This window comes from Kogia breviceps, chromosome 18, assembly GCF_026419965.1.
Source record: "Kogia breviceps isolate mKogBre1 chromosome 18, mKogBre1 haplotype 1, whole genome shotgun sequence".
NCBI lineage: Eukaryota > Metazoa > Chordata > Mammalia > Artiodactyla > Physeteridae > Kogia > Kogia breviceps.
The window spans coordinates 28125577-28139131 of record NC_081327.1 but is presented as its reverse complement, the minus strand read 5'-3'; the positions used below and the strand labels follow the sequence as shown (position 1 = coordinate 28139131).

Genomic DNA, 13555 nt, shown 5'->3' with positions numbered 1-13555 from the left:
TTGCAAATGAAGCAACTGACAAAGGATTAATATCCAAAATTTATAAGCAACTCATGCAGCTCAATAACAAAAAACCAAACAGCCCAATCCAAAAATGGGCAGAAGAACTAAATAGACATTTCTCCAAAGAAGATATACAGATAGCCAACAAACACATGAAAGAATGCTCAACATCATTAATCATTAGAGAAATGCAAATCAAAACTACAATGAGATATCATCTCACACCGGCCAGATTGGCCTTCATCAAAAACTCTAGAAACAATAAATGCTGGAGAGGGTGTGGAGAAAAGGGAACACTCTTGCACTGCTGGTGGGAATGTAAATTGATACAGCCACTATGGAGAACAGTATGGAGGTTCCTTAAAAAACTACAAATAGAACTACCATATGACCCAGCAATCCCACTACTGGGCATATACCCTGAGAAAACCATAATTCAAAAAGAGTCATGTACCAAAATGTTTATTGCAGCTCTATTTACGATAGCCAGGACATGGAAGCAACCTAAGTGTCCATCAACAGATGAATGGATAAGGAAGATGTGGCACATATATACAATGGAATATTACTCAGCCATAAAAAGAAATGAAACTGAGTTATTTGTAATGAGGTGGATAGACCTGGAATCTGTCATACAGAGTGAAGTAAGTCAGAAGGACAAAAACAAATACCGTATGCTAACACATATATATGGAATCTAAAAAAAAAAAAAAAAAAAAAAATGTCATGAAGAGATTAGTGGTAGGAGGGAATAAAACACAGACCTACTAGAGCATGGACTTGAGGATATGGGGAGGGGGAAGGGTAAGCTGTGACGATGTGAGAGAATGGCAGGGACATATACACACTACCAAATGTAAATTAGATAGCTAGTGGGAAGCTACAGCATAGCAGAGGGAGTTCACCTCTGTACTTAGTGACCACCTAGAGGGGTGGGATAGGGAGGGTGGGAGGGAGGGTGACAAAAGAGGGAAGAGTTATGGGAACATATGTATATGTATAACTGATTCACTTTGTTGTAAAGGAGAAACTAACCCACTATTGTAAAACAGTTATACTCAAATAAAGATGTTAAAAAAAAAAAAAAAAAAAAAAAAAAAAAGAGTAACACGGGTTCCTTGTAAAAAGTTCAAACAACTCAGAAGTATACAGAAGAGTAGAGTTCTCTCCTCTCCCATTTATTTCCCAACCTCACTCCTGAAGTTAAGTACTCTTCTACTAGCCTAGTCACATACTGGAAGAAGAACTGTCTTAATCCAATCTGAACTTCCACCACTATATGTACATGTACTTAAATGAACCTTTTTTCTAGGTCACAACTGGCTTGGTAAATTTCTTCAAGAAGACCCACTTAAAAGCACTTATTTCATAAAGAAGCACTTGAATACTAACTTGTATGTGAACATAAGCATTCATTATCTTTTCTTCTAAATATTCTAAGGTTATATTGACAAACACATACATTTAAGTAGACCTAATTTACTTGATAGTAATATTTGATACTTTTAATGCTAACACCAAAATGTCATCCCACATATGTGACCCATTTTTTTACTACATAATATCTATCATTAAAGAAATATAGAAAAACACTCAAAAAATGACCTATTCCAGCAAGAAATTACTCATTTACCTTTGGCCAGTACGAAGCTGCCAGCATGTATCCACCTTGTAGGATGTAAGCAGACTCTGGGGTCCCGTTGTTCATCTGGAAACTATCCTGAGTCTCATCCTGGGTAGTGCTCAGTGATGCGACGCTTTCTTCATCATAGGCTTTCACGTGAGGAGTACCTTCTGCTAAGAATAATTATAACCAATTATAACTGTTTTAAAAGGCTGCATAACACAATTTTATATATACTTTTCAAATCCTATATAATTATTCAGATATATTTGAAAATGAAAAGTTAGAAGTAAAAACAAATTCACCTAGAATACAATAAAGTACTCATTATTTTAAAAACTGAAACAAAAGCAAAATAAGTGGCATAAAGGAGTTTGAGGGAAAAAGGGTCAATAAAACATCCCTTTCTGCATGAAAATTTGACCCATGGTTAACACTCTAGGTCTGTTTCCCTGGAAATACATAAACTCGCTGGGGAGGCTATCATTCTCTAAAGAGGGGACTCTCATAATTAGGCATGTCCCTTGTGGTAACCCTGAAAGTCATGCTTATGGAGTTGTTACAGGAGATTCTCACTCTTGTGGATATCACAGTGGCTCCTGTGTCCATTTGATGTTGACTCATTTCCTTGCACCTGAGCTGTTAGACTGCTATAAGGACGCCCGCAGAAGAGGACCACCTAACGCTACCGACAGGCTGAAGTTCCTATGCTAGATCTTTCTAAGTAGGGCCAAGTAGGGCCTATGATACTCTTGTAAGTCGGACTGGTGGCTGTTATAAAATATTACCTTTATTTGTTCACTGATCAACTTGTTTCAGGAAAGATGTAATACTAAATTTAAGGCAATCAAAAAGTAATAAAATTACTGTGCCAAGTCGCTAATCCTGTTTGACTAACCCATTTTGCAATGTGAATATTGAATACGGAGTAAGAACCAGGAATTTAGTTGCGTTTTCAATAGTCCTTCTCTAAGAAAATCTGTACACATAAAATTTAAATATGCTTAAGTGATCCAAATCGATTCTTTTCATTTTCATGTGAAATGCTGTCTTAAAATAGCAAAAGCACTTTATGCATATACCTCGCTTTTGGACTTCCTCTTCTTCACTGTCACTTTCTTCTGATGAAGATGAGGAGGATGATGAGGAAGAGGAGGACGAGGATGAGGATGAAGATGATGCTGAAGAACAAGAGGAGGAAGAAGAAGAGCTAGAGCCTGATTGAGAGTGGGAACAAGAAGAAGAGGAAGACGAGGAAGAAGATGATCTGGAAGAACAGGACGATCTCTCAGAATCAGAGTCAGAATCAGAACTAGACTCTGATCCTCTTTTGTGGACTCGCTGCTTCTTAGAAGCTGGGTTTGGAGTTAGAGGCTCTGTCCTGGCTGCAACCATGCGTCTGTCTGTTTCACCTTTTCCACCAGATTTCTGGTCTCCAGTAGCCTGTGGTAAAACACCATTCTTTGGACTTACAGGCTCAGACTTTATTAGTGTCCTGGTTTCCTCAGAAGTCATAGATTCTTCTTCAGAAAACTGAGGCTCCTCTTTAAGGTTTTCACTTTTAACTTTCACATCCTCTAGAATAATACCTTTAGGATCTAGGAGCCTAGGTAGAGAGGTAAGAGGAGAAGCAGAAAGTGCTACTTGATATTGCTGTAAAAGTGGGGTAGAAGTCCTTGAATGAGCCATCTTACTTTGACTGTAGTTCCTTTGAGCTGCCATAAATGAGAGTTCAGGATCACGAAGAATGTGATAGTCTGTTCGGCTCACCCCGTGTTTAGCAGCTCCAATGAGCAAGTCCCTATCATGAGGGCCACACTCCCACCAGACTGGTAAGTCTGGATTTGGATGGCAAAGCTTCAAGCGCTCAAACAACTGTGGATGTCGGAGGGCCTGTTCCCTTACTTTCCTTAGCAGTTCAATGCGATATAAAGTCCTAGAAGCACGTTCTTCTGTGATTGGCTGGATAAAAATATTTGGATCCACCAATTCTACATTGAAACAAGAACAAACATATTACCCTCAAAGATACTTCATTATAGATTTAAAACAAATAAAGCAACTTCTAAAACGCACCTCTATTCAATATCATTGTATACTTTCCAGAATTTCTTTTTAACATTTTTAAATGAAGAGAAATATAAATTTTAGAAAGAAGTACTAAAAATCATGTAACATATAACATTGGATCTATAGAAAGTTAAGTAAAACATTAAAGTTATTTTGGAGGTGTGTTAATATAACTAGGAAATTACTTTTAAGAAATTCCATATGAGCTAATGTCATACTATAACGTTTTAAACAAAGAGAAAAGCACTCAGACTCATTTATAAATACAAATTAAAACTGTTAAATTAACACCCCATAAGCAAACCTAAGTCCACATATCCTTAACTGCACCGAGGTAATTCAGGGCATTACAGTGAACTCACAGGGATAACAAAGGCTTTCTTAAAATTTGATGGAAACATGGGAATAATTGTCAAACAGTGTATGAACTACTAGCCTGAGATAGTTCAGTTTCAACATCAGACCATACTCTGTTCCTTTTGATGAGGTCTTATCTTTGTGAGCAGAGATACTGGCAGTTGAGACGCACTCAAAAAAAGATAGAGGGTTGTTGAAATAATGTAGAGACCACCTGAAGGAGTTACTAATGGCCAAATGTGGAACAATTTGAACATCAAAATGAATTCTGATAGTACTGGATTATAACCTACAGAATAAAAAATAAATACCCACATGAAAAAATACTAATATGAACAAATAATTAAGTAGACTAGGGAGAAGGAACGGCTTTTCCTTGTAGGAGAACTGCATAGTAAAAACCGTTGCAGACAAGATCTACTGATGGTTACTGAAATCAATGGGTGAAAGTTTGAGTACAACAGGATTTGTGTTGTCTCAAAGTATCTTCTTAAGATATCTGTTAACTACAGGGGAAAAGATAACAATTTTACACTGGAAAAATGCAGCATAAACTAGCTAATCCAAAGAATCAAGGGCAACATCATCAGTAATAAGACATAATGACATCATGAACCCCTTGACATTACATTCCAAGAAGGACACAATATCATTTCCGAGGTATACTTGCAAAAAAAGGTATAACCTCAATCCAACTGTGTGAAAACACAAGACAAATCCAAATTGAGGGGTTTACGGCAAAACTGATCAAAGGTATCAAGGTCATTAAAGAAAAAAACAAAACAAAACCAACAACAACCCCAAAACTGAGGAACTGTTTAGACTGCAGGAGGCAAAGGAGAAAGAACAACCAAATACAATGTGGGCTCCTGGAACAAAGAAGGACATCAGTAGAAAAACTGGTAAGATTTGAATAGGTATTTAGTTAATGGTATTGTACTAATTGGGCTAATAATTATACTATAACTATAGTCATGTAAGATGTTAATATTAGGGAAGAGTGAGGGATATATGCAAACTCCCTACATGGGCTTCAAAAACAATTAAATTCACCCCAGAACAGTCCCTCAGCTGAGCATTAGCAGCTCTGATTGTTTTCATTTTGTTTTGTTTTTTTGAAGGCCCTGGGTGTTTTTTTCCTACTAAAAATCTTTAAAATGTCTTTTGAGTGGAGGCCTCACTTCTTGCAAAATTACTTGTGTAAATAAGCCCTCTAAGCACAGTTCCTATAAGACAGACTAAAAATACACAGTTCTGTTTAACCAAAAGCTATCCTTTAACTTCCACCTCCCACAATCATAAATCTAAATCTAATAAAAACACTATTTTCTCAAAATTAAATGTGTACCTTTATTCTCTTTAGATCTCATTTCAATAGTAGAATTAAGGAGTAAAGGATCTTTGAGCAGAGTTTATTTACATTCAGAAAAACTGGTGAAATGTTGAATTAGACAGTACTAAAATAAAATAGTTGGAAATTTCTGAATTTTACTAATTTTTCTTCGATTGAAACGAGGAAAAAAAGAAATTTTACACATACCGTCTTTGGAAGGAAGACGACAAACCCTCCGACACATAGACATGAATGCATACAAATATTTCTCCAAACTCTCATCAGTTTTCTTATGTAGCCTAGCCATGGCTCTAAATTTTGTCCAATCAAATTGGCCTCTGTCAGGATCAAACACCACTCCAAATGTAGATACAACTCTATAAAAGTCAGCTTCTTCTCTTCTTGTCCATCTATTTTAAATAGATTAAAGAAAAAGTCACATTTCTCACAGAAATAAATATTAATGCAAAATACAATGACTACAATAAAAATTTAAAACCATTTCAAGTACCTAACACTTTAAAGGATTAAATCCAGGGCTATTTCCTTAGAAATGGATTTTAAAATGCCACCTGACTCATCTATCCAACCATGCTTCTTTTCCTTCAGATAATAATAGTTTTTTGCATACTTACTGTGCAAAAAAATATGCATGGGATTCAAGATTGTATAGGATATGATGACCCTCCCTTTGGGAAAAAGATAAAACATTTCAAACATATTTACAGTATAAGGTAGTATTTTACAGTTGTACATATTACAGAAACCATGAATTTTAGGTCAGCACAGAAGATGGAAGGATCTGTTCAAACTTGAGTGATGAAGAAAGGCATCACAGAGTAAGTGGCATTTAAGATGGAACAAGGTTAAGGGAGGCAACTAGAAAGAGGGCACAGAATAAGCAAAGTAGGAAGTAATCTACATTTTAAGGGGATGATGACTATTCCAGATTGAAAAGGAGATGGCTCATATTGGGGACAGAGGGAGATAGGCTTGGGGTCACTTTATAAAGCACTCTAAATGTCTGGCTAAAAATAGTCTCTATTCAGTTGAAAGTTCCTGAAGATACTTTAAGAGGGTAATATCCTCACACACCATAGATCTCCAAACACAGTGGAATCTTTTCCCTGGTTAACAATCACAAGTTTGTTGTGTAATGAGAAAAAGCATATGAGAAAGACCTCTGAAAAACATTAACAGGCCATTTTTATCATAATGATACATTAAGAAGATTAATGATGATATAAAAATAGTCATTCTGGGAAACCAATCAATCAAGTCATATGAACCTTGTACCTGAGTGATAAAGTAGGAATGGAAAAGAAAGGATAAATTCAAGGATTACATAGGACACAAAAAAATATGACACCTACCTTCAAAGAATTTACAAGTTAGAAAGGTAAGACATGGAAAGGAAAAGATGAATGTCATTACAGTATCTTTTATTATTTTGAAAATGAGTAGTTTTATTTAGATAAGTGCTATATGAATGCAGAAAGAGAGAATACTGTGAGCTAGTCTGGTTGAGAAAAAAACTAATAGAGGAGATAGAACATGTGTTGAACTCTGAAGGAGTAGTAGGGCAAGGTATTGACTAAAAAGTAGGAAGAAGGGTATTCTGGGTGATAGGAACAACTTAGATAGGGTACTGAGTCAAGACTAAGTGGGGCATTCAGGCAGAGGGAATAGGAGAGAATAAAATTAGTAATGCATGCTAATTTGAGGCCTAAGTTGAAGAGACTCAAATTAATTAAGAAGTTAGACTTTATCCCTATACTAAATAAAGAACCAATGAATATCATGATAAAACTAGTACTTTAGGAAGATTATCCAGATCTGCCAGAGCGAGGGAAAATGTATGTGGTAGATTAAAGATGGTCACAAAGTCTTTGCCGCTGTTCGCTTTGAGAGATGCAACCTATTTCCCTTTCCCTTAAATCCTGGTTGGCCCTGTGATTTTTTTTGACCAACAGTAGGTGGCAGAAGTGACATTCTGTAACTGCAGAGGCTGGGTCTTAAGAAATCTGCAGCTTCTGCCTTTGCCACTTGGAATGCTCCCTCTTAGAATCTGAGCTCCCAGCTGGCAGTCAGCACCAACTGCCAACCATGTGAGTGAGGCCACTATGGCCTTCCAGCCCTCGCCTCACTCCAGCCAACACCATGGGAAGCAGAAGAACCACCTGGTCAACCCACAGAATCGTGACAAACAAAAAACTGATGTTGTTTTATGTCACTATGTTCTGGGGTGGGTTGTTATGCAACGACAGACAACTGAAACAGTAAATTTACATAGGTAGTATGTGAAGATTATGTCTAGGATAGCTAAAATCTTAGGTGTCAGACTAAATTCTGGTTACAGTGAATGTGCTACAAATGAAACGAAGGAACAATGATTTATCTTTCAGAAAAAAATCCAAAGATCCAGGTTTAATAAGGAGGCCAGGTTATTGCTAAACTTTTTAATTCTTTTCCATGTATTCTATCCTTTTTAAGTTAAAGCTTTTGTGATGAGAGAAGTTTGCCTGTCTTCCTAACAAGCCTCTTGCAAGAAGTTCTACTACTATTTGTTCCCCTTTGACATTTTAAGGGTTCATCCTCTGTAAAAAGCATAGATGAACTTCTCTTCCATACATTCTTATATTTCATTAATGTCATCATGTAAAATAAGATATAGTGGAATTTATTTCATATAATTTAAACATACGTTTTATTGATAATTCTTGAGTTTGCACCTTCATTTTTCCCCATACCTCACTGTTCATAAACATGACAAAAGAATGATTAAATATAAAGTATGGACTACTAACTATAAAATGCAATAATCTATATTAGCTTAACCATATTTGTGTGTACATATATTTATATACATGTTTATGTATGCATAAAGCATTTTGCTTTGACCAACTTCTCTACCTACATATGTTTTTCACAACGTGAGATAATCGTACCCTAATAGACTTCAGAATGAACACTATATTTAGATATTATATATTAAAAATTTAGTGCTATTGTCTTACCTCTGCTGTCTTTCTATCTTGGCTGCCATTTTAGGATTAAGAGTGGCTTCTTCATAAAGAGGCTGCATAACACTGGCAGGCACTGAGAAAGTAGGTTGTATCTGCTGGATTTGTCTGTTTTTATTAGTACGCTGATATGCAGTGATGAGACGCCTCAAACGTGTGGTTAAAGCTGACTGAGTAGGCCAATAAATTTTATCACCCTCCATCAGTTGACCATCTACATTTAAAGAAACTCATGTCAATTAAAAAAAAAAACCCTAAAAACCAAAAACTAAACAGATACTGTCATGAAGCTCACAAAAGCAGCAAAATTTCCCTACTTAAAATTTTTTCTTCCAATCTGATTATGTGAAAAACAAAAACAAAACAAACCTCTCAAAAAAGTTTTAACTATAGCTCTAAACATTACAACAAACTTTAAGAGCAAGGCTCAAAGAGTAGGTCACAGTGGAATAAAGAACTACAATGTTATGTATTTAAAGAGAACTTCATTTGCACAGAAAATACAACTCTTGCATTTCCAGGTCTAACATATCTTACTGGAAGGCAAATACGATGCCTTAACTTAAATAAATTAAAAGTCCAACTGAAATCCATTGAGAAGTTGAACACTATAAACTCTTCAAATTAAAGCTTTCTGTATTAAGTTCATCTCAATTTAATTAGAATGAAACACGTAAAAAGTCATCAGGGAGGAACATATATTTTAAAAAATTCAATATGACAATGCTGTAACTTTTAAGTTTTCATTCACTTAATAAAAGTGCAAGTTCTAACTCTCTATTTCTATGGTGTAATATAATCATATATACCATAATCAAGTGGTAATCATTCATGCTAAGGAAAAACTACTCCTTTATTCCTAGTTGAATTACAGGAAGGTGAGGCACTATTCCCCTTAGGTACCAGCTGGGAATGAATGTACTCTAGCGACAGTACATTTCTATCTTGATATCAGAAGGAAGTAGAAGCAAGACCGTGTACAGAAAAGCCTGTAGAAACTGAGTGATAAGAGAATGTTTCTCAATGTGTGTATGAACAAATAAGAAACAGATTATTAAATTCATACTAATGGTGTGTTTAATGGTGAAATGTCACATACCAGTGTAATAATCAAGCCACAAAATCATCAAAGCTCCTATTCTATAAAAATACAGTGAGTCACTGCCTAAAGATTTACAACTAAAAATATTGTTTAATTTCCAATCAACTATGTTCTATAATGATTACAACTATCTTCAATAAATTTCACATACATTTGAGACATATAGAAGTGTATTAGTTTACTGATCTCATGGTATCATGGGAATGTTAATTTACAATACTAAGTAAAGAAATAAATGCTATTTACCTCCATCTGCTATAACAAGATCTCCTGGTGAGGAAACATCATCCTTTTAAAAGGAAACAGAAATTTGTCACAGGGAAACTGGGTCAAGATATAATAAGAGAATCGATTTTCTTTATAATAGAATACTTTCTTTTGCAATAGAATTTTAAAAATTCAATTTATTTAAACTAAAAAAATCCAAACCAAAAACATTTCATCCATTTCCATCCTGCCTCTAACCCCAAGCCTCTGGCAACCACAATCTGTTCTCTTTATCTATCAACTTAGTTAAAAAAAATTTTTTTTTAGATTCCACATATAAGAGACATCATACAGTATTTGTCTTTCTGACTTATTTTACTTAGTACAATGCTCTCAAGGTCCATTCATGTTGTTGCAAATGGCAAGATTTCATTCTTTTTAAAGACTGAATAATATTCTATTGTGTATGTATACACACACATATATATATGAATATACGTGTGTGTGTGTGTGTATATATATATATCTATCTCACAATCTCTTTATCCATTTGTCTACTGACGGACACTTAGGTTGTTTCCACATCTTGGCTACTGTAAGTAAAACTTCAAACCACATGTGATTGGGCTGCATATATCTTTTCAAATTAGTGTCTTCATTTTTTTGGGATAAATACCCATAAGTGTGATTGCTGGGTCATATGACAGTTCTATTTTTAATTTTTTGAGGAACCTCCATACTGTTTTCCACAGTGGATGCACCAATTTACATTCCCACCAACAATGTACAAGGTTCACTTTTCTCCACATCCTAGCCAATACCTGTTATTACTAGTCTTTTTGATAATAATCATTCTAACCAGTGTGAGGTGATATCTCACTATTGTTTTGATTGGCATTTCCCTGATGATTAATGATGTAGAGAGACTTTTCATGTACCTGTTGGCCATCTATATGTCTTCTTTAAAAAAAATGTCTATTCACATCTTCTGCCTATATTTTAATCAGATCGTTTGGGTTTTTTTTGCTATTGAGTTGTATGAGTTCTTTATATATTTTGGATATTAGCCCCTTATCAGATGTATGATTTGCAAATATTTTCTCACACTGAGTAGGTTGCCTTTTTCTTTTGTTGATGATTTCCTTTGCTGTGCAGCTTTTTAGTTTGACGTAGTCGCACTTGTTTATTTTTGCTTTTGGGTTTTTGTTTTTGGTGTCAGATTCAAAAAACTCATCACCAAGACCTATGTCAAGGAGCTTACCAACTAAGTTTTTATTCCAATGACTACTAGTTTCTACTTTTGTTTTAGAAAGCCCAAAGTTAGAATTATCATCATTCCTTTGTAGGTGGGTCTTTTTCCTCTGGTTGTTTTTAAAAAAATCTTCTCTTTGTTTGGTGTATCTGTACTTGCACCAGGATGTTTCTTGAAGTGGATTTAGTTTCATTTATCCTCTTGAATATGAGGATTCATGTATTTCATCAAGTCTGAAGAATTCTCAGCTGGTAACTCTTAAAATAGGGCTTCTCCCTTATGGTCTCTAGTCTGTCCCTCTGGAACGCCTATTAGACATACACCAGACATTATCATGCTATACTCTTCATATCCAAAAAGTTTTTTTATATACTCCATTGTACTGGTTTTCAGTTTGTTGCCTCTCAGCTCTAAATTTACTGCCGCTCATACCTTTTGCCAGCTCTAAGAAAAAAAAAAAAAAAAACGGATCTAGGCTCTTTATTTTTTCTTAGCCAGCCAATGTGATATTAAGCTTTGTCAGTAGTGGGAGCTGGAGAATAAAGGAATTTTACTTCCTGGTTGCTGTGAGCTCCTCCACTGCTCAGCTCCTACAGCACATGCAGCTTCCTCAGTGCCCAGCTCCTGCAGTTCAGGCAGTTTCTTTAGTACCTCTTGGCCGGCAGCTTCTCCTGAGCAACCTCCCCCTGGGTGGTTTTGTAGTGGAATGCCTCCAGTGAGACACTTCCCCAAGAAAAGCTAGGCAACCCTAGAGGGGGGATTTCCAGCAAGTTGCTCAGGTGTGGCAGCACAACAACTTTTCTTCCATCTAGTGAGTTGTGGTCATCCCTCCCCAAAAGGTCAGAACCTCAGCCCTGGTAGGAACAGGACCCTTCCTTGGGTGGTATATCTCAGCCTTAGGAATAGTGGCTATTCCTATATTCTTTCGAGTTCTTGTCACTTCTTTATAGTCAATCTCTCAGTATTTCAACCCCCCTATTATAGTCAAAATAACTCTTTACATTAAACTTTCCCTGTTCAAATTACTATGTGGTTTTTCTCTCCTGATTGCCTCAAACTGATTCATCACACTACATTATGGATAACTTCCTCTATTTTCTAAATAACTTCTTCTCTCATGAGCTGTGTCTAATCTGCTTCTCCAGCAGGATGTTTAACTTATTTGTTGAGTTCTAAATTTCAACGACAGTATTTACCACCTCTAAAGTTACATATAATTCTCTTTCATTTGTCCATCGTCATTTAAAATCTTATCTTGTCTTTCTTTTTTTCCTAGTTCTTTCTTTAATGTCTTTAATCATTTAAAATTTTATTTATTTTCTACTTCAGGAGATATATTAACAGAAATTCTTAAAGATCTAATCTTGTTTTTTGTTGTACTGCTAACATTCACTCATGGTAAATTGCTCCTCATAAATTAAAAATTTTTGGATTTTGACCTCATTTTATGGAGGGCTTTATTTTCAATACTCAAGTGTAATCTAGAGTGAAGTCGTTTCTTCTAACTGTTCTTTTTCTTTATTTGTTTTTACCAAGTACCTCAAGGGGATTACCAGCTTGGGATCTCTTTTTATATTACATTTTTGCCTTGAGAGTTCCTGGACCATGCAGATTAAGTAAAAGAATTCAAACCATAAACTCAAGAGAAGGCAGGCCTATGGCTAAGAATTCTCAGGGGAAACAGTTTTCTCCCTACCCAGAAACCATGCTGAGATAAATTTACTTGTTTCCCTGTGCTGTCTGGCAGAAAGTACTACCCTTTACGGGTTCTTACTTTATTGAACTTCATTCTCACTACTACACACTGGCCTAAGCCTCATCTTTCTTCCTCATATAGGCATCAATATCCAATTCCCTTGGCAACCAAGACCAACAAACCCTACCTGACAGCCATAGCATTGTCTAGTCTTTACTATATACTCACAAATATTATAGAAATTTTTCTCCTAACATCATTTTCCCAACCCAACAGATTATATTCTATACTTTCAACCAACTCTTTTTCTTCCTTTTGACCTTCTATAAACAGAACACTTAGAACTATGCTTTAGCAGCTCAGAATTCCTCTGGGATCCACCCTCTACTTCAGATCGCTTTATCTGTTGCTGTGTACTTTTAGTATCTAGATCTTATTCTGCTTTGAGATTTTGCTCCTGAACACTGTGTTTCTTTGGTTCCTAGCAGTGTAGCATGTTGGGAATCCCCATTTCATCCATATGTCCAAACCAGCCTCCAGCTTGTCTAGAAGAGGAGATCAAGTAAATTCTGAATGGTTATTTGTGATGTCTGGCAACCTAAGTTGGTCACTAACTTAGCTAATGTTCTAAGAAATGATGCATAATGAAAATGCATGAAGGAAAAACATACAAAAGAAATAGCAAGCAAAAGAAAACATGGATAACTAAATTTGAGGATTTAAAATCATGATCCAAAGCATACCTCTATATCATCTTTAAAGATAGCTGGGGCAGGTTTGTATTCTGGATCTTCCACATCCCTGTTAAATACCAACAAATGCTATAATTATTGTACTGAACTTCAAATTTCTCATGGCAGGACAAACAAATGGGGTATTGTTGGAAGG

At 35.6% G+C, this 13555-nt stretch overlaps 1 protein-coding gene across 19 annotated transcripts in view; it reads right to left on the bottom strand.

Annotated features, from left to right (window-relative positions):
* CHD9 (chromodomain helicase DNA binding protein 9) overlaps nucleotides 1-13555 on the bottom strand; it is a 244763-nt gene that overhangs the window by 27826 nt on the left and 203382 nt on the right. For 16 of the 19 annotated variants that reach the window (XM_059043684.2, XM_059043692.2, XM_059043695.2 and 13 more), the window contains 6 exons: nucleotides 13411-13468; nucleotides 9759-9801; nucleotides 8405-8624; nucleotides 5595-5797; nucleotides 2710-3618; nucleotides 1637-1800 (listed from right to left, as the gene is read on the bottom strand). In XM_059043684.2, the coding sequence (XP_058899667.1) occupies nucleotides 1637-1800; nucleotides 2710-3618; nucleotides 5595-5797; nucleotides 8405-8624; nucleotides 9759-9801; nucleotides 13411-13468 (1597 nt within the window). The remainder of the gene's footprint in view (nucleotides 1-1636; nucleotides 1801-2709; nucleotides 3619-5594; nucleotides 5798-8404; nucleotides 8625-9758; nucleotides 9802-13410; nucleotides 13469-13555) is intronic. The other 3 variants (XM_059043691.2, XM_059043693.2, XM_067020097.1) reach the window with 1 other exon arrangement.